General features: G+C 65.0%; 3 protein-coding genes across 28 annotated transcripts; all 3 read left to right on the top strand.

Moving 5' to 3' along the window:
* Nucleotides 1-77: 77 nt before the first annotated feature.
* Nucleotides 78-5737, top strand: PIDD1 (p53-induced death domain protein 1). 12 transcript variants are annotated; one of them, XM_081062801.1, is made up of 16 exons: nucleotides 78-215; nucleotides 886-1253; nucleotides 1732-2145; nucleotides 2454-2663; nucleotides 2743-2797; nucleotides 2948-3149; nucleotides 3228-3353; nucleotides 3451-3630; nucleotides 3710-3857; nucleotides 3965-4100; nucleotides 4180-4330; nucleotides 4405-4528; nucleotides 4601-4719; nucleotides 4795-4908; nucleotides 5004-5203; nucleotides 5344-5737. In XM_081062801.1, exons 2-16 carry the CDS (start codon nucleotides 962-964, stop codon nucleotides 5600-5602), a joined length of 2730 nt encoding a protein of 909 aa, XP_080918927.1. In that variant the 5' UTR covers nucleotides 78-215; nucleotides 886-961; the 3' UTR covers nucleotides 5603-5737. The 12 variants fall into 12 exon arrangements, 9 of the variants coding, with proteins under 9 accessions (XP_080918927.1, XP_080918923.1, XP_080918924.1 ...); XM_081062799.1 differs by lacking the exon at nucleotides 78-215 and having other exon boundaries at nucleotides 630-1253; XR_013994190.1 differs by lacking the exons at nucleotides 78-215; nucleotides 4601-4719 and having other exon boundaries at nucleotides 630-1253; nucleotides 5344-5733.
* A 413-nt stretch (nucleotides 5738-6150) lies between these two features.
* SLC25A22 (solute carrier family 25 member 22) lies at nucleotides 6151-13668 on the top strand. Of its 13 annotated transcripts, none has more exons than XM_081063286.1 (12): nucleotides 6172-6249; nucleotides 8091-8268; nucleotides 8833-9036; nucleotides 9286-9418; nucleotides 9520-9645; nucleotides 9798-9853; nucleotides 10660-10750; nucleotides 11331-11449; nucleotides 11541-11715; nucleotides 11804-11958; nucleotides 12063-12138; nucleotides 12209-13668. In XM_081063286.1, exons 4-12 carry the CDS (start codon nucleotides 9399-9401, stop codon nucleotides 12357-12359), a joined length of 969 nt encoding a protein of 322 aa, XP_080919412.1. In that variant the 5' UTR covers nucleotides 6172-6249; nucleotides 8091-8268; nucleotides 8833-9036; nucleotides 9286-9398; the 3' UTR covers nucleotides 12360-13668. The 13 variants fall into 13 exon arrangements, 10 of the variants coding, with proteins under 10 accessions (XP_080919415.1, XP_080919412.1, XP_080919407.1 ...); XM_081063281.1 differs by having other exon boundaries at nucleotides 8833-9072; XM_081063285.1 differs by having other exon boundaries at nucleotides 6236-6476.
* A 329-nt stretch (nucleotides 13669-13997) lies between these two features.
* CEND1 (cell cycle exit and neuronal differentiation 1) lies at nucleotides 13998-17060 on the top strand. Of its 3 annotated transcripts, XM_081061597.1 has the most exons (4): nucleotides 14044-14128; nucleotides 14740-14787; nucleotides 14884-14903; nucleotides 15440-17060. In XM_081061597.1, the coding sequence occupies exon 4, from the start codon at nucleotides 15529-15531 to the stop codon at nucleotides 15985-15987; it is 459 nt and encodes a 152-aa protein (XP_080917723.1). In that variant the 5' UTR covers nucleotides 14044-14128; nucleotides 14740-14787; nucleotides 14884-14903; nucleotides 15440-15528; the 3' UTR covers nucleotides 15988-17060. The 3 variants fall into 3 exon arrangements, with proteins under 3 accessions (XP_080917722.1, XP_080917724.1, XP_080917723.1); XM_081061598.1 differs by lacking the exon at nucleotides 14884-14903 and having other exon boundaries at nucleotides 14028-14128; XM_081061596.1 differs by lacking the exons at nucleotides 14740-14787; nucleotides 14884-14903 and having other exon boundaries at nucleotides 13998-14128.
* Nucleotides 17061-18751: the final 1691 nt, after the last annotated feature.

The raw sequence follows: 18751 nt of genomic DNA, 5'->3' as shown, positions 1-18751 counted from the left end.
CAGGGCGCAGGCCAGCAGAGGGCCGGCGGGGGCGGGACAGACCCTGAGGCCTCGGCCCGCTGACCCCAGGCGGGAGCGGCGGGCGCTCTTCTGACGGGGCGGGGACCGGAGGGGGTGGCGACCGAGGCCCAGCCCGCCCGGAAACGCGCCGGCGGGAACCCAGGCGCGCAGCGCGCCCGGCACCGGCACCTGGGACCGCGCCGGCTGGGGCGCAGGTACGCTCCGGCGGCGGGGGCCGTGGGGGCGGCGAGGTGGGGGGGACGGCGCGCTCTCCGGTCGGGGCCGGGCCCAGGCCGCGGGAGCCCGGATGCGCCGTGCAGCGCCCTCCCCTGCCAAGCGAGGCGCCCACTGGAAGCGGCGGGTCCAGTCCGCGGGACCCGGAAGCCGCCCGGTGACTCGGACCTCAGGTCCCCCCTCACAGTCACGTCTTTGACATAACTGGTCACAATCACCCATTGCCCGGGCCACCTCCCCTTGTGGTAGACGAGAGTCCCGACCGCCTATCAAAGCTGCTGAGTGTGAAGGTTGGAGGTGGGCTGCACTCGGGACTCTCAGCCCGGGAGTGGGGGTGGGGGTGGAACGGCAGGATGACCCGACAGCTCTGCGGGGCTCGGTCCGAATTTCCAGAATTAGTGAAAAGTGAAGCCTCCCTGTCCCGCAGACCCCCCAGGCTCCGCTGCACACAGGGCTCGCCCTGCCTGCTGCCCGCCAGCCCTGGGGTCCCATCCTCCAGCCCCATTTCAGCAGTGATCCCATGGGCTGTCCAGCCTGGGCTCTGGGATCTGTGGCCCAGCTAGCGGGGCCCACAGATCTCCCCCTAACCAGGGTCCCTGCCTGGGAGGAGGGTCCAGCCTCACTCCTACCCGCTCCTCACCCTGACTGCAGCCTCCCTGGGCCCTGCCTGAGCAGGCCTGCCTGGCAAGCTGGGACATGTCTGGCCCCCGAGGACGGCCGGGGGGCGATGGCTGCAGTGGAGGAGGGGCTGGAACCCCAGTTGGCTGCTGCAGAAGATGCTGCAGACACTGTGGATGTGTGGCCCGCCGCATCTCCTCTCCTGGCTGGGAACCGGCTGAGCCTGGACCTGTACCCTGGGGGCTGCCAGCGGCTGCTGCGCCTGTGTGCCCAGCAGACCCCTCAGCTGCTGGAGGTGGAGTTCCTGCAGCTGAGTGGCCACGAGGACCCTCAGCTGCTGGAAGCCACCCTGGCCCGGGTGCCGTGGAGTCTGCCACACCTCCGCTCCCTGGTCCTCAAAGGTGAGCCCCGCCCCTGTGGTCCTACCCCTGTCCCAGCCCTATTTCTAGCTCCTGCTTCTGCCTCTCGGTCCTCAAAGGCAGACCCCTGTTCCAGCCCGATCACTGTTTCCCACACAGCTCTACCCAGCCCTCCTCCCCCACTTGTGTTGCTCCCCCAATGTGATGCTACCCAGCCCTCCTCCCCCACTGTGGTGCTCCCCCAATGTGATGCTACCCAGCCCTCCTCCCCCAATGTGCAGCTGCCCAGTGGGTTCTCCCAGCAGACCGTGTGAATGTTTTTCCTGGGGGTCCTGGGTGATAGCTGTCAACTGGGATGAGCCTGCGGTCTCGGTCCCCACCTTCATCCATCCCGTGCAGCTGTCTGTCTCTGTCTGGGTGGGGTGAGACTGTGGGTCTGTACTTCCCTCCGCAGTTCTTTCCCTGGGGGCAGGGCCAACCTGGGACCTGGGACTGGGCCACATCTGCCTCCCCTTCCCAGGTGGGCAACGCCGGGATGCACTGGGTGCCTGCCTCCGGGGCTCCCTGACCACACTGCCTGCCAGACTGAGTGGCCTAGCACGCTTGGCCCACCTGGATCTGAGCTTCAACAGCCTGGAGACACTGCCGGCCTGCATCCCACGGATGTGTGGCTTGGGTGCCCTGCTGCTCTCTCACAACCACCTCTCAGCGCTGCCTGAGGCCCTGGGGGCCCTTCCCGCCCTCACCTTCCTTGCCGTGACCCACAACCGCCTGCAAGCGCTACCCGCAGCACTGGGGGCCCTGTCCACCCTGCAGCGCCTCGATCTCTCGGAGAACCTCCTGGACAGTGTGCCCCCCGAGATCGGAGGCCTGAGCAGCCTTGTTGAGCTCAGTCTGGCCTCCAACCGGCTGCAGAGCCTCCCGGCTTCCCTTGGTGAGTACCAGCAGCACCCTCCTTGGCTCACAGGGCCTGCTGGGGAGTCCCTCAGCCTGTGTCCAGCCTCTGCTCTCATGTGGGCCCTCGTCCTCTGCGGGGCCCACCTTTGAGCCCTTGCTCCTCCGAGGTGGCCTTGTTGGCCCTCCACCCCCACTGCCCTGGCCTCGGCAGGCTAGCCGAGCTCTGTGTCCGGCCATGGGGCAACAACCAAAAGGGCATCCAGGGAGGCCCTAGCGCCCTGGCGCTCTGGGCCTGGGTGGCGCTGACTGGCCCTCTGCTGGCCCTAAGCCCGCGCCGGCCCACAGCGGGCCTGCGCTCCTTGCGCCTCCTTGTTCTGCATAGTAACCTCCTGGCCTCTGTGCCCGCTGGCCTGGCCCGCCTCCCACTGCTCACCCGGCTGGACCTGAGGGACAACCAGCTTCGGGACGTGCCCCCCGAGCTGCTGGACGCCCCTTTTGTGCGCCTGCAGGGGAACCCCCTGGGCAAGGCCCTGCCAGACTCCCAGCGTCCCGCAGGTAGGCTGGTAGCTGGGGAGGGCAGATCACCAACAGGACACAGGTACCGTCACTATCCCAATAACCTGTCCTTCCACAGGGACACCCATGGTCCCGGAAATGCCCAGACTGTTCCTGACCTCAGATTTGGACAGGTACGGAGTGGGGGAGGGGGAGGGCTGGAGGAACAGCTAGCCACCCTGTCCACATGATCGGGGGTCTTCTCCTCGAGTCCCCAGGGGTGCCAGATTCAGACACACATGCCCCTGTGTGTCTGACCTGACGCCCACCCTGTCCTCTCTCAGCTTCCCTGTGACCCCCCAAGGCTGCTCTGTGACCCTGGCCTGCGGTGTCCGCCTGCAGTTCCCTGCTGGTGCCACTACTACCTCTGTCACCATCCGTTATCGACAGTGGCAGCCGGAGCCGCGCCTCGTCCCCCTGGGTCCCCATGACTCCTTGCTCAGTGGTGTCTTGGAACTGCAGCCCCATGGGGTGGCCTTCCAGCAGGCATGGCCAGGGCAGGTTGGGGGGCAGGTGAGGAGGGCCAGGCATGGCGCTGGAACTCACAGCACCCTTGTGTGGCAGGAGGTGGGCCTGTGGCTGCTCTTCGTGCCCCCACGGTCCCGGCGTTGCCGTGAGGTGGTGGTGAGGACTCTGAGTGACGACAGCTGGAGTGACCTGGAGACCCACCTGGAAGAAGAGGCGTCGAAGGTGAGGGCGGTGCAGGGTGGCCTGGAAAGGAGCCCTGGGCAGGAGCTCTGTCCGGACGCTCTGACCCTGTTCCCTCTGACCCCTCCGCCCTGCCCAGCGGCTCTGGGCGCACTGCCAGGTACCCCACTTCTCGTGGTTCCTTGTGGTTTCACGCCCTGTGTCCAACGCTTGCCTGGTGCCACCAGAGGGGACAGTGCTGTTCTCCTCGGGGCATCCTGGGGTCAAGGTCACATTTCCCCCTGGAGCCACCGAGGAGCCTCGTCACGTCCGCATGCAAGTAAGGGCAGGGCAGCTGCCGAGGGTGGCGAGTGGTGCTTCGGCACAAAAGCATGAGTTCAGGCGGCCTGTCTGCCCAGGTGGTGCGCGTGGCGGGCAGGGAGCTGCAGGCCCTGCTGCAGGAGCCGGAGGCAGCTGTGAGCCCCCTGCTGTGCCTCTCCCAGAATGGCCCTTCCAGCTTCCTCCAGCCGGTCACCGTGCAGCTGCCTCTGCCCCCTGGCATCACAGGTAAGAGGTGGCCATGTGGCACAGCGCACGTGTGGCCACGGGGTGGGGGCAGTGCTCGGAAGGGGAGCCCCTGCTCAGGAGGCCTCAGCCGTCTCCTCCGTCCCTAGGCCTCAGCCTGGATCGCTCCCGCCTGCACCTGCTGTACCGGGCCCTTCCTGCAGCCACCTGGGATGACATCACGGCTCAGGTGGCACTCGAGCTCACCCACCTGTATGCTCGCTTCCAGGTCACACACTTCTCCTGGTCAGTGTCCCCTCCAGTCTCCTCAGCCCTTCCCCGCCCAGGCCCTTGTGTTCAGCCCCCCCTCATCCCCAGCCCCCAGGTACTGGCTGTGGTACACCACCAAGGCCTGTGTGGGGCACCTGGCGGGCAAGGCCTGGCGGCGGCTGCGTCTCCACCATGTCAACCTCATCGCACTACAGAGACGCCGGGACCCCGAGCAGGTCCTGCTGCAGTGCCTGCCGCGCAGCAAGGTGGGGCCAGACCGTGCGCTGGGGGGTGGGCTGGGGGTGCCCAGTGTCGGCTCTTAGCCCGAGGGTGCCCCCAGGTGGATGCCACCTTGCGACGCCTGCTGGAACGGTACCGCGGCCCCGAGCCCTCCGACACGGTGGAGATGTTTGAGGGCGAGAGATTCTTTGCCGCCTTCGAGAGGGGCATCGACGTGGATGCCGGTAGGCCCCCACCCCTGGAGGGGGAACCCGGTCTGTGCCAGGCCCCCAGCTGAGCCCCCCTCCCGCCCCCAGACCGCCCCGACTGCGTGGAGGGCAAAGTGTGCTTCGTGTTCTACTCACACCTGAAGAATGTGAAGGAGGTGTATGTGACCACCACCCTAGACCGGCAGGCCCAGGCCGTGCGGGGCCAGGTGGGCACACGGGGTTGGGGCCCCAGGCTGCTTGGGCAGAGGTGGAGCCCTGAACCTTGTCTCGTCTTGTCCCAGGTGTCCTTTTATCGGGGAGCAGTGTCTGGCGAGGTGCCTGAGGAGGTGCCGGCCGCCCGGCACAGGAAGGGTGTGGATGCCCTGTGGATGGCTACTCTGCCCATCAAGTTGCCGGTGGGCCCGGGGACGGGACGCAGTGTGTGTGTGTGTGTGTGTGTGTGTGTGTGTGTGTGGCGGGTCAGCGCTCATTGCAGCCATCCTCCCCACAGAAACTGCCCCGCTCTGAGGGGCTGGGCCACAGGGCTAACCTCTCCCTGGCACCTCTGAACCTGGGTGATGCTGACACCGGCTTCCTGACTCAGAGCAACCTGCTGAGTGTGGCTGGGCGCCTGGGCCCCGACTGGCCGACGGTGGCCCTGCACCTGGGTGTGTCCTACCAGGAGCTGCAGCGCATCCGGCATGAGTTCCGGTGGGTTCCTTAGAGCCCGGCTGCTGGGGTGCCCTACTTGAGGCTAGCTGAAGTTCTGTCCAGGGCAGGTGGGCAAGCAGGACCCTGGGTGTGGTGGCCCTGGGCTGGGCCCCTCAGTCACCGTGCCCCTCTCTCCCCAGGGATGACCTGGACGGGCAGATCCGACATATGCTCTTCACTTGGGCTGAGCGTCAGGCTGGGCAGCCAGGGGCTGTGGGGCTCCTCATGCAGGCCCTGGAGCAGAGCGACCGGCGTGACGTGGCTGAAGAGGTGCGGGCTGTCTTGGAGCTCGGCCGCCACAAGTACCAGGATGGCATCCGGCGCACAAGCCTGGCCCCTGGGGGCCTGGCCCCGACTGGCCCGTCGGCATCAAAGTCCCCAGAGCCTGTCCAGGCCTAGACCCTGCCAACCATGGGCTGGCCCGTGGTGTCCCCTGGCTGGGGCACAGAGGCCCCCACTTTCAAGCCTTCCCTGTGTATTGGACAGTGACCTCCTGTGTGTGACAAACATGCAGTGTTCTGGTTGCTGTCTCAGAGCTCAGTTTGGTTTGTTTGTGGGGTGGAGACCAGAGGCTTGGCCCCTGCTGGGAACCGCCCCTGCGTGCAGCTCCCCCGTCCTTGCCCCTGGCCCTCCCATGTGTCCTGACCTTCCCTGGGAGGGAGGGGAGCCGCGCCACAAAGTACAGGCTGCGTCTGCCCTGTTGGCTGTCACAGCCTGGTCCCCTCGGAGCTCTGCTGTGCGGACTGCACGCTTCTCCCGTAGGACACGATTGTCCCAGCGCTCTTCGCCACCCTCTGGCCGGATGGGACTATCCCGGGGTCCCGCCATGCAGGCTCTTGGGGACCCGCGGCTTGGCCACGGTGCGGGCTGGCGCGGGGCTGCGGCCCGGCCCGGAGTAGTGGCCGCGGCGGCCAGGAGGGGGAGCCGCAGCGCGCGCGGGGCCGAGGGCCGGGGGCGGAGCGCGCGGCGCCGGGCCGACGCGCCTATGCAGCGGGGTGCGCGGCGCGGCGGGGAGGCGAGCGCGGCGGCGGCGGCGGCAGAGCGCGGTGAGTGCCCGCTGGCCGCTCCCTTCCGCTGCGCCCGCCCGAGTGCGGTCCGGCTGCGCGGTAGAGGGGCGCGGAGGCGGCCCGGGGAGGTGACAACTGCCTGGACGAGGCGGCTCCGGTGGGGCCCTGGTCGGCGGCTGCGCGCATCCGCTGCCGCCCGGGTGTGGGAGGCCGTGCTCGGCCCCGGGCCGTGGCGGACGCGCTCCCTGTGCACGTGTCCCCGCGAGGTAGGAGCCTGGGGTCGAAGCCCAGAGAGCAGACGCCAGGCCGCGCGCGTGCGTGTGTGTGTCGGAGGGGGGCACACGTGGGACCCCGCCGGACGTGTGTGGACACGTGCGTGGCTTGAGTCGCCATCGCCTGGCGGAGGACAGCGTGGCCGTCTGGGACCACGTCTGGACCTCGTCCAACAGGACAGGGCTGAGTCTGCCTCCGAGGGGGAGCCCGGGGCCCCCACCCGTCCTGCTCCTTTGTCTACTGAGTTGGGGCCCCTCTGAGTCGGCAGGACAGAAAGCACCTCCCCAGGGAAAAGGGACTGGGGGAGGTGGAATAGGGAGCGAGTGGCCTCACCCCCATCGCGTTTCTTGGGGGTGGATGAGCAAAGCGGCTTCATTTGTGGGAGATTTTGCGTGGGGGCCTAGAAGCAGAAGCATGGTCCAGTAGGTGCTCTCTGTCCCCGCCTGACTGGCTCAAGGGTTACCTGGCTATGGAAGCAGAGGGTGGACAGTGAAGGTTGCCAACCCTGGGCTTTGGTCCTGGCTGGGGCTGCGCGGTTTCTATGGCAACATGGTGTGCAAGGGAGGGCCCTCTACAGCTGTCTCATAAGCAAGGGGTGGAAACCATGGAGTGAGGACAGAAAAGGGGGTACTCAGGGTCCAGAGGACATCTCTCCTGTCCTCCCCAGCCAGACCCCCTGACTCTCACTGTTCCTGGTCGGGCCTCCCCCCTCCAGCCTGCAGTTTGTGACACCGGCCCCAGGGCTGACTCTTTTCTCAGGCCTGCCTCTCTTCCCAGGACAACTGTTCCCTTTTCTATCTTAGGTGGTCTGACTCCAGGACCCCTGTCATCTAGGTGTCCCTAACCCCAGACAGGAGGTGGGGTCTGGTGACGCTAGGGGAGTCAGTGTTTTTTCAGTCCCCAGAGGGCAGCGCGAGACCCAGGAGACCAGAGTCGGAATGTAGCCTCTGCCCCTAAGGGTCTTGGGCAGCAGAGAGAGCTGACTGTGGCCGGTCTATACCAGGAGGGTGGGGCGGTGGAGGTGGGGAGGGAGGTCAGGTTGAAGCTCAGAGGTCAGACTGCTGTGCAGGCTGCTACACAGAGAAGCAGGTCCCTGACACAGGGTGTGTGCGTGGGGTGGTGGGGGCTTGGCAGGGCAGAGGGCCCAGGCAGTGCCGGTTCGCGTGACCTCTGGACCTGCCAGGTGAGCAGGCCTGTAGGTGACAGCCAGTGGCCCCCTGACAGCCAGCCACCCCTCCCGTGTCCTTTCCAGTGGACAGGAGTGTCTTCCTCTGAAACCCAGCACCAGGTTTCCCTGAAATGTACCCTCCCCCAAAGGACACTCAAGTCCCACAGACACGTGTGAGCCCTGACCCATCTCCACCCCATGGCTCCCATTGCCCAGCAGAGCCCCATGGGGGCTTGAGCACAGAAAGGCCCGTCCTCGGGTCCAGGGCCCTATACAGGTAGCCTGCAAGCTGCAGAGCCCGTGGGGCAGCCGGGGCAGGTGGCCTGGCTTCGCTGGGTCAGTGTGAGTTGGACCCACTGCCCTGTGGGCTGTGGGGGCTCTGAGGCTGAGCCGTGCCTCCCAGAAGCTGTCACACCCCTTCTCATCCCTTCTCCCACAGCTGAAGGGAACCCAAAGTGAAAGAGAAAGTCGTCCCCTCCCAGGCCCGCCCCGCCCCGCCCCGCCCGGAGGCCAATCCCCGCGGCCAATCCCCGTCGCCGCACCTCCCTCGGCTCTAGGGCTCTGTGAGCTTAGCCGGCAGGCTGTGGTCTCAGAGGAGCGAGATCTGTGCACCTCGGGTGAGCAGACCAGAGGCAGCAGGGACGGTGGGGTCTAGTGGGGGTGGGCAGGCCGGGGGAGGGCGTGAGGCCTGGCCTGGGAAAGCTGAAGTGAAGGTCATCAGTCCTCAGAGGGACCGCATTTGTGAGCCAGCTGGGTGACCCTGCATGGCGGTGCTGCTGGCTAACCGGTGACAGCTGGCCTCTGGGGGGGCCGGGCGGCGGGAGGCCCCCAGGGCTTGCTCTGGCTGCCTAGCCCTGCCTCTAGTGAGAGGGACTCCTCCCGTGGCCCTAGAGTAGATGAGGGGACCAACTAACTACAGGGAGCCTCAGAAGGTCAGCTGACCCGCCCCTGTGCCCCCACACACCCCTGACGCTTCCAGAGGTCCTGGTCACAGGTCCTTGTGTGTGTGTCTGTCTGGGAATGAAATTCCTGGGAGGGGTGGAGAGGGCGGTGGAGGCGGGGCAGGGCTGAGTGTGGGTGAGAATGGTGCTTGTCCGAGGGAAGGGGATGTCCTGGGGTCCAGCGTGGAGTTGCTGAGGGAGTGGGGGCTGCACCTGAGGTGGCGGTGTCTCCCTGGGCAGCTGAGAGCTGAGCCCAGGTAGGGGTTCCTGGGGCGCCAGGAAGGAGCCCGTGAGGAGACTGCAACCGCTTCCTGAAGAGGCCCTCCGCGCTGCCTCTGCCCAACGTTGGGGCGGAGCTGCAGCCCAGTCCAGGGTCCAGGAGCCCCAGCTGGCAAATTGGCCCCTTCCTGCCAACCCCTGCCCCTGCCGCTGCCTCCTCTTCAGGTGCCTGGCCCTTTAAAGGCTGTGCTCCCTCTGCACGTGAGTGTGAGCGTGAGCAGGTGCTGGGAAGACACCGCCACCGCCACCGGTGGGGGTGGGGGACCTTGAGGGGAAACCGGGTGGCTGGCACCTCCCCCCTGGCCGCACCCCCAGGTCACATTGGTGTCTTGCCGGCAGTGGGGGAGGGGCCTGTTCCCTGCTGTGCCTGAGTGGTCCATCCCACCCACCCTGATTCCAGTCCCCTCTTTCCAGGACTGAAACGGTGGTTTAAAAATTCCCCAGCAAGTGGAGGACCATCCCTCCTCACTCCATCCCACCCACCCACCTGCCTCAACCTCCCCCTCCTACCTGAGTGACTCACTTAAATGGCCGATAAGCAGATCAGGTCAGAGTGCAGCCCTGCCTTGTGTGGTGGCCCCACCCTCCCCAGCCCCCTGCCCTATGGCCCAGGAGGCCCATAGGTCCTGACACTCCCTCTGCCCACAGTCTGCCAGCCAAACTCATCAATGGCGGCATCGCCGGGCTGATTGGGGTCACCTGCGTGTTCCCCGTCGACCTGGCCAAGACAAGGCTGCAGAACCAGCAGAATGGTCAGCGCATGTACACCAGCATGTGAGTGTCTGGTGGGCCGTGGGCATGGGGGCAGGGTGAGGCTCCAGCTCCTGGGTTCCGCCATCCTGTTTAACAAAGGGGGAAACTGAGGGCAGGGCAGGTCTGGGGGAACACCTCCCTGGGGCAGGGCTCACCCCATCCCTTGGCTACAGGTCTGACTGCCTCATCAAGACCATCCGCTCAGAGGGCTACTTCGGCATGTACCGTGGTGAGGCTCGGGACAGGGGCAGGCCTGGGGAGCACACTCCCACGGCCTCAAGGGGGCCGCCCTAGAGGCTGGGAGGCAGGGGGGATGGCAGGGGGCAGCAGGCCGGGGCTTGGGGTGTAAGGGTGGACATGTCCCGTGGGGGCTGGTTGAACCGGCATTGGGGGCCATCAGCCCGGCCCTGAGTGCTGGGGTGGGATCTCTGGGGAGTGGCCATTCTCAGCACCCCAGTCTTCCCAGATATCACCCCATCCCTGACTTACTGCCAGCTCCCAGAATGGCAGGACACTGTGTCATCTACAGTGCTCGCAGCCCCCGCCCCTGACTTCTGGGAGACCAGGATGGAGGGCGGGAGGGGACCATTACTGCAAAGCAGCTTGAACAGTCCCCAAGCCTGGATCTGCCCAGATGCTGTGCAGCCCTGAGCCCTTCCTGCCGAGAGGGATTTGCCATTGCCTCACCGGCCCCTACCCACCAGGCTAGACAGAGCCATGTACACCTGTCCTCTACCCAGTGCCCTGGTACTGCGAGCCCCTTCTGTCCCCCAGGGGAGGTGTTCCCCAGGAAGGCCCACCTGGCTGCAGTGGGAGGACCATGGGGGAGGGCAAGCAGAGTGCCTGGAGAAGGAGGCGCTGCCCTATCCCGCCTGGTTCCCGCCCCTGCCTGGCACAAATGTGGGTGAGAGGGCAGGAGGAGGCAGCCAAGGAGTGACGGGTAGAACTCTGCCAGCTGGGAGGCCAGTGTGCTGGCTGAGAGCCTCCCGCCTGGACCACTGATCTGCCTGTGCCCCCCCACCACGTGCCCCACAGGAGCTGCAGTGAACCTGACCCTGGTCACTCCTGAGAAGGCCATCAAGCTGGCAGCTAACGACTTCTTCAGATATCAGCTCTCCAAGGACGGGTGAGGGGCTTGGCCCTGCCAGGAGGGCTGCCTCCCGGGAGCCAAGGTCATGAGGGGGAGGGGTCTGTGCCTCCCAACCAACCGAGGAAGAGGGCTCTACCCTGCCATCCCTCACCTTGACCTTGCAGGGCCTCCCTCTGCTGCTGCTCTTCTGTCCTCCCTGCCCCCTGCTTTGGGAGGAGTGAGGCAGATGGTGAGTCAGTGCTGCTCAGGCCCCAGTGGTCCTTGGCCCCAGTCACGGCCTGCCTCCCCTACAGGCTGGAATTTGGGGGCACTGACCAGCTTTCCTGGGTCACCAGAGGGTGGGGCTGAACGTGTAGCCCTTAGGGCCCTGGAGACCCCCAGCTTCTCCATTTCTCTCTGCTTGAGAATGGTCCCGCCACCCTTCCCAGTCCCTGCCGTGAGGCCATCTGTCTGTTGGGCTCGGTGCCTGTAGCTGGAGGGCCTAGAGGGGTGTGTGAGGTTGGGGGTACTGTGCCTACAGGGCTGTGTCTGCCTCCACTGCCCCTGGGGGGCGCAGCGGGCAGCTCTGGGCGCAGGGCTGCAGCTTTTCACCATGGCCCCATCCACTGCGCTGCAGGCAGAAGCTGACCCTGTACAGGGAGATGCTGGCAGGCTGCGGGGCTGGTACTTGCCAGGTCATCGTGACCACCCCCATGGAGATGCTCAAGATCCAGCTTCAGGACGCAGGCCGCATCGGTGAGGCTATGGGGAGCAGTGGAGCACCCTGTCCCCTGCCCCCATTTCGCACTTGGAGGGAGACCAGCAGGCCTGTCCCCTTTCTCCCCAGCCGCCCAGAAAAAGATACTGGCTGCCCAGGCCCAGCTCTCAGCCCAGGGGGGTGCCCAGTCCTCGGCAGAGGCTCCAAGCCTTGCTCGGCCCACGGCCACACAGCTGACCCGGGACCTGCTCCGCAGCCGTGGCATTGCTGGCCTCTACAAGGGACTCGGGGCCACACTGCTCAGGTGGGAGGGCCAGGGAGTCCTGGAGGAGGGAGGAGGGAGGAGGGAGGCCTACCCCACACCTCCTGGTCACCACCGCCTCCCCCTACAGGGACGTCCCCTTCTCCATCGTCTACTTCCCCCTCTTTGCCAATCTGAACCAGCTGGGCCAGCCGGCATCCGGGGAGAAGTCTCCCTTCTACGTGTCCTTCCTGGCCGGCTGTGTGGCCGGGAGTACTGCCGCTGTGGCTGTCAACCCTTGTGATGGTCAGTGCTTGGGCTTGGGTCCGAGGCTGGGGGCGGGGTGCTTAGGGGGTGGGGTTGGAGGTGAGTGAACCCCCACGCTGGCTGACGCACACGCCCCCCTGCAGTGGTGAAGACGAGGCTGCAGTCGCTCCAGCGTGGGGTCAACGAGGACACCTACTCGGGGTTCCTGGACTGTGCCAGGTGGGTGAGGCCCGCCGGGGCGGGTGGGGGCCGTGGGACCCAGCACAGCTCTAATCCCCTTTCCCCACAGGAAGATCCTGCAGCACGAGGGCCCCTCGGCCTTCCTGAAGGGCGCTTACTGCCGTGCGCTGGTCATCGCCCCCCTGTTTGGCATCGCCCAGGTGGTCTACTTCCTGGGCATCGCGGAGGCCCTGCTGGGGCTGCAGCACCCCCAACCCTGAGCCCAGGCCTCCCCGTGCCCACACCAAGCAGGACCAGAGTGGGGCTGGGGCCAGGTGGCCTGCCCAGGACTGAGCAAGGGAAGTCTCTCCCACCCCTCCCCACGTGGAAGGAGTGCAGTGTTCACACACAAACCCCGAGGGGTCCTGCTTGCACAACCACTGGGATCAACGTCTTATTTATGTAGAAACCGCAGAAATCTTTACATTCCTGGAGCCAGCCCTGCCCCAGCTCCCACCCGGCCTGAACACCCCCGGATCAGAGCTGGTCTCTGGGCTGGAGGCCTCCAGGCGTAGGCTGGGCAAGCTGGACCCTACCCTCCAGGCTGCCAGCCCATCCCCGAGGCGTGGCCCCTCATCCACAAAGGGGACCCTGCACAAACCTATTTATTAACTTGCCGAGCACAAGTGGCTCTGCCCAGCCCTCCATCCGTCAGTCCAGACCTCCTCTGCTGCTGTTCTCACCTCGGCCAGCCTTGCAGGAGGATTGGGGTCTCCTGCCCCCCATGTTGAGCCAGGAATCCCAAGCTGGGGGCTCACACTGAATTCTGACTCCCAGGGAACCCCCTCCCCAATGCGGGACCCAGCACTGGTCTTGTTGGGCCCCTGTGCCCCACCCCAGGCTGGAGGCCCAGAGAACATGAGGTCTGTGTGTGCGTGTGAATACTGTAAGGAGCCTGCTCCTGACTGCGGCTGTGGGGGCCGCTGCCCTTCCCACATGGTCGGTACTGTGTGTGTGCTGTGTGTGCCCTCGGCTCCCCACTGACCTTGTCCAGGAATTTAGTGCTGCCGCCTAGCCCCTCTTGCTGCACCTTCAGTTGACCCCTCTCTCAGACCCGCACCCCAGGTGTGGGATTGGCCAGGGGGAAGGGCCTACACGGAGACCAGTATGGGGGCACCCACTCTGCTTGTGGGGGTAGGGGGGCCAGGAGCTGTGCCTTCAGGGCCCACTCCGCTCTCTGAGCCTCTACATAAGGCCCTGACCACATCGCACCTCTCTCTGCTCCTGGCTCCCAGACTCATCCACGTTGTGAATTGAGGCAGGCACTCCCCCATGTGATCATGTTGGTGATTGGTCCTTCCGTGCTGGTGCTGTGCCCCCCCACCCAGGCTCTCTGGAGGAGGCCCCTTCCCAGTGACACTACCTGGGGCTCAGTCCTGGCCCCCAGTTCACCGTTGCTCCCCATCACATCTGTACCTTGGAAGCTGAGGCTGCTGCTTACAGATTTATATTTTTTTTCTTTTGAGGAGTTTTAAGAAGTGACTTTTTGTGTCTTGTCATGTAAGAAGATAAATAAATATTCTAAGTAGACGCGTCCTCTCTCAGATTCTGTTAGGGGCTGGGGAGAAGGCAGCCCCCCTTGTAACTGGCTCCCCTCCTGCAGGCCTGGGTCTGACGAGGGGCACATTGGCCTGGCGGGGGTCCTGGGAGGGACCGCCTCCTGATTCCCGCGCAGTCTGCCTGCGTTGGGGTTGCAGGAAGGAAAGCCTGAGTTCCTCACCTCCTTGACCCTAAACCATCGTTGGGATTAAAAAGCGGAGGTGGGTTTGCAGGCCCCAGAGTTCCCAGTCATTCCGGGGCGCTGCGGCGCCAGAGGGAGAGGGAGGGCGAGGGCGGAGCCAGCGCTGGTGCGGCCCGCCCCCAATTTACTGCGCCGGGAGCACGGCATTGTGGGAAACTCCCAGTCCTCGCATCCGCAGCCGCCGCCCGCCGCCTGCGGTGGCCCCAGGAAGAGCGCGCAGCGCGGAGGTGGAGAGCCGGGAGCATCAGCGTAAGGCGGCAGGGGGCTCCGCGGCCTGGGGCCAGGGCGGGATGGGGGCGCAGGGGCCCGCGGGGCGAAGCGGCCGTTCCCAGCCTTAAAGGTCATCACTCTCCCGGGCACAGCAGCCCGGGGAGGGGGAGGGGGCGGCCGGGTAACTGTGAGCTAAAAACACCCGAGGGTAGGTCGGGGGAGGCAGACCACCTGCCCCTTGTAAACGACTCTCAGCAGCTGGATGCGCCTCCAGAAGCGCAGGGGGTGAGGGGTTGCTGAGGCTCCCTGGGACACCCCCATCATGCTGTGACCTTCGGGTAACCTTCGGTGTGGTTAGTGTGCCTGGCCAGGGTGAGCAACCGGGGCTGTCATGGCTCCCGTTCCCTGGAGGTAGGGGTGGGGGTTTCTCACCCTCTCAGCGAGAGGCAGACAGTGGTGTCTAGGTCCGCAGGGAGGGATCACCCAGTGCACCCCCCCGCCCCCGCCATCCTGGACCTTAAGGATCCGAGCCATGCCTTCCCTACAGCCCACACCCCCATCTTCTGCCTGGCCCACATGCTGAGGCTGATTGACAGGGCACATGCCCACCCCAGGCTAATGCCAGGGATCCCCTCTGTCCCCTGAGGCAGGTGCGGCCTCCAACTCCGGAAGGACGCCCTGCCCTTGAGCTGGAGCAGGTGAGGCCGGTACTGGGAGTGGGCGCCAGGAGCTGGGCAGGGGCAGACGGCCTGCCGGGAAGCACAGGCCTGTCACTGCTCTCCTGGTTTCTGCAGCCTCCTGGGAGATGCCTCAGGTTTGTCGAATCCAGGTCCTGGTGGCCTTGGGCCCACTCCTCACCTGCCGGCACCAGAGAGCCCAGGCCAGGTTCCCACCCACCCTGCCCTGACCCCCTACACTTGGACCCAGTCCCCCTCCTGAGAAGGATATACGGTTGGCTCTGCCCAGGCCCACCCTGGCCACTGTCCCTCTCCCCTGACCGCATACTTCCTCAGGGCTGGGTAGGCTCTCACTCTTCTGTCCAGGACCCCTGCCTGGGCCAGTGTGATGGACATAGCACATGTGTGGGCAAGACCATTCTACAGACGAGGAAACTGGCCTCTAGCTAGTCTCACCCCGCATATCCCCAGCCCGTGTGGGCCCCGCCTATGTGGTTGGAGAGGCTTCTCAGGGAGTGGTTGGGGACGGGTGGAGGCCAGGCCCTGGAAGAGGAGATTCTGAACCTGGGCTCCTGGTGGGGGGGGGGGGGGTTGTCCAGAGAACTGGGCGGTGTCTCTACAGGGACAAGGTGGTGGGGGCTGGACAGAAGGGCCTCACTGTATCTCCCTCCAGGCCCATGTAATGCCCAGAGGTGAACTGTCCTGAGCAGCTGTGGTCCAGCCACTCGCCTGTGCACACAAGCCCCACACAGCACCGCAGCCATGGAGTCCAGAGGGAAGTCTGCCAGCAGCCCCAAGCCTGACACCAAGGTGCCCCAGGCCGGTGCTGAGGTCAGAGGCCCCCCGGCTGTAGATGGGAAAGCCCCCTCGGCCAAGCCTGGGAAGAAGGAGGCCCAAGTGGAGAAGCAGGAGCCCCCTGCGGCCCCCACCCCACCACCTGCCAAGAAGACTCCGGCCAAGGCAGACCCTGCTCTTCTCAACAACCATAGCAACCTGAAGCCGGCCCCCACGGCCCCCGCAGACCCCGGCAACCCCAACTCATCCCCGGAGCCCAAGGGCCCTGGAGATGGGGCTGAGGAGGACGAGGCCCCCAATGGGGGGCCCGGGGGCCGAGGTCCATGCCCCTTCGAGAACTTGACGCCCCTGCTGGTGGCTGGGGGGGTGGCTATGGCAGCTGCTGCCCTGATTCTCGGTGTGATGTTCCTGGCCCGGAAAAAATGATGGCTGGTACCCAGCTGGGGGCCCAGCCAGTCCCTGTACAGACTAGGGAGTCTAGTGCATGCCAAATTCACACACAGCTATCTACCCACACATACACAAGTAACATATATATAGACATGCCCCCATGTCCACACAGACGGAGAGATGGGCAGGCCCCTCCCAGCCTCCTGGGCAGACGGGGCAGAGGGCTCAGGGCCAAGGCATCTGAGGGCAGCGGAAGGGGAGGGCCCTGAATGTGGCCACCTGCCCGTGGGCACGCTCACTGTGCCAGCCTGTCCCAAGGGGCCCCAGTGGTCCTGAGGGCTTCCTGGCAGCAGCTTCCTAACGAGCCCCCAGGGCAAGAGGGAGCCCCCAAGGCTGGCAGGGGTCTGGGATGGGCCCTGACCTGGCCCAGCCCTGTGTGGGCCATTAAAGGGTGTGGCTGTCTCACTCTCCCCTCTTCTGCTCTTTGCTTGCAGTTGGGGGGAGGGGGCGGTGTCTGTCTGCGTGAGCCACTGGCAGTGGGGCTGCCAGGAGGCAGGTGGTCCCATTGGCAGAGCTTCCACAACACCTCTGCCTGTTGCCTGCACCCTAGCGGGGTAGGTAGAGAACCCAAAGACCAGTCTCTGGAGAGGCTCCCACAGTTCACCTTCTAGCTTGTGGCCGAGGGGAGCTCCTGAGCCTGGGGCCACCGCACCTCTTGCCCTGAGTCCCCTCCCCATTCTGTGGCAATTGTCCTGGGAGCAGCTGAGAGCCTGGCAGGGAGGGGGTGGAGTAGTGTCTGCCTAGGCCCCACACAGGCCCCTCCTGCCTCACCCAGCGTCTTTTGAGTCTAACAAGCGTATAAATGCAATAACACAGGTAGAGTAGAAGCGCTTGGTGGGTGACCGGCGCCCATGCCCACTCCTCATTGTGCCTGCAGGGAGACAGTGCTGTGCGGCTCCTCCTTAGCGCATCTGGTCTCAGCTTGGCCCAGGCTCGGGAGGGTGGCGGTGGGCACTGTGGGAACCCGATGTGCCCTTGTCTGGCCAGCCGGCCACTGGAACCCTGGGCTAAGTGGAGGCTGAGGCTACAATAAACTACTGTCTAAAGGCTGGGCTGGCGTCCTCACCTGCATGTGGCCGGGAGAGGCAGGGGCTCCCCGTCGGGGTGGGGGGGTCACATTTCCAGAGAAAGGTGCTTCTCCCTGGCCGTCCCAGCCACCTCCTTGGTCCTGGTGGATTCTGTCTACAGCCCTTTCTGGGCCCTGCTGTCCCAGACAGGCACAGCCAGGCCTCCCTGCCCACCTTGACCCTAGATGGGCACCCAGGGGCTGCAGGTTACCCCCAGGCCCAGGCTGCTAGCCACAGTGCACGATGCAGAGCAAGGGTGTGGGTTGGGGAAGGAGGACCTTGCTCCTCGGGCTGGGCTCTCTGGCCAGGGGCAGAGGGACCCTTTCTCCACCTCTCTTTACAGGGAGCCCCCATCCTTGGAAGGAGGCTCAGAGGAGGCTGCAGGGGTGGGGGATTTTCTCCTCTCATCACCTCCCACCTACAGCTTCCTGAGCTCACTGTGGCCTGGTGTCCAGCTGGCCAGGTCTGCCTATGACCCCAGCTGTGGGTCGGGCTGTCAGGGCATGGGCTGGGGAGTAAGACCCAGCTGGGCCCCAGAAGCACTCCTGGGGGCTTTGTCACCCTGGGCCCCTGCCCCCCGCAGCCTTTGAGCTGGTCCTCCCTTCACCACCCTCCTAGAGCAGTGCACCCTGTCAGTGCACCCACTTGTCAGGCCCAGGTAAGTACCAAGAGCTTCCAAAACAGGCCTGACACCCCACGTGGGCCTACCGCTCCTGCTGCGCCAAGCCACGGGGCCTGTGGCTGACCACCCGGGAGGGGCACACAGTGCCCACCCCTCCAGTTTGCAGCCCACCCACCCTGTGCACATGTGCCAGGAGACAGTCACTTGCCACACTCCGGCAGTCGGGTCCTCTCTCCCACACTCTTCGTTCTGTGGCTTGTGCCTTAGAAACAAACCAACAAAAACACCCTTCTGACACTTTAGGGGCTTTAGGGAGGGAGCAAAGGTCTGTGAGACCGGGCTCTGTCGTTGTCCACAGGAAGTCCGGCCAGGCCTTGGGACACGGTGTTGTTACACCACAAGGCCACGTCCTTTCATTTATTGATCCCACCAAGGGATGTGGAGATTGTTTCCAACTTTATGCAGCTTTAGACGAAGTGGTAATGCAAGTCTTGTAGCACGTGTTGCGCCCTGGGTCTCAGGTGTGTGTGCACAGCTTTCTTTTTATTGTGGTAAAATATGCAGAACATGGAATGTACCATTTTATTTTAACTTTTTAAGTGCACAACTCAGTGGCATTAAGTACATTCACACTGTTGTACGACCATCACCTCCATCCATCTTCATTTTACAAAAACGGAAACTGCCCCCAACTCCCGGTGCCCCTCCCCCAGCCCCTGGCACCTCCTACTTCCTGTCTAGGAATCTGACTGCTCTGGGGGCTTCATGTAAGGGGGTTCGCCCAGGATCTGTGCTTCTGTGACTGGCTCATTTCACTCAGCACAATGTCCTTCGGGTCCATCTACGTTGTAGTGGGTGTCACAGGTCCCTCCTTTTTAAGGCTGAGTGACATTCCACTGCGTGGAGGGACCACATTTTGTGCACCTGTTGCTCCAGCCATGGACCCTTGGCCGCTTCCACCTTTTCAACGCTGTGACTGCGCTGCTGTGGCCGTAGGGGCATGTGTGTGTTCACGACCTGCTTTAGCCCTCTCGGATACACGCCTGCAGTG

Source organism: Rhinolophus hipposideros (assembly GCF_964194185.1).
Source record: "Rhinolophus hipposideros genome assembly, chromosome: 10".
Classification (NCBI taxonomy): Eukaryota; Metazoa; Chordata; class Mammalia; order Chiroptera; family Rhinolophidae; genus Rhinolophus; species Rhinolophus hipposideros.
Note: the sequence above shows the minus strand (reverse complement) of the source record. Positions and strands in the feature narration are given on the sequence as shown.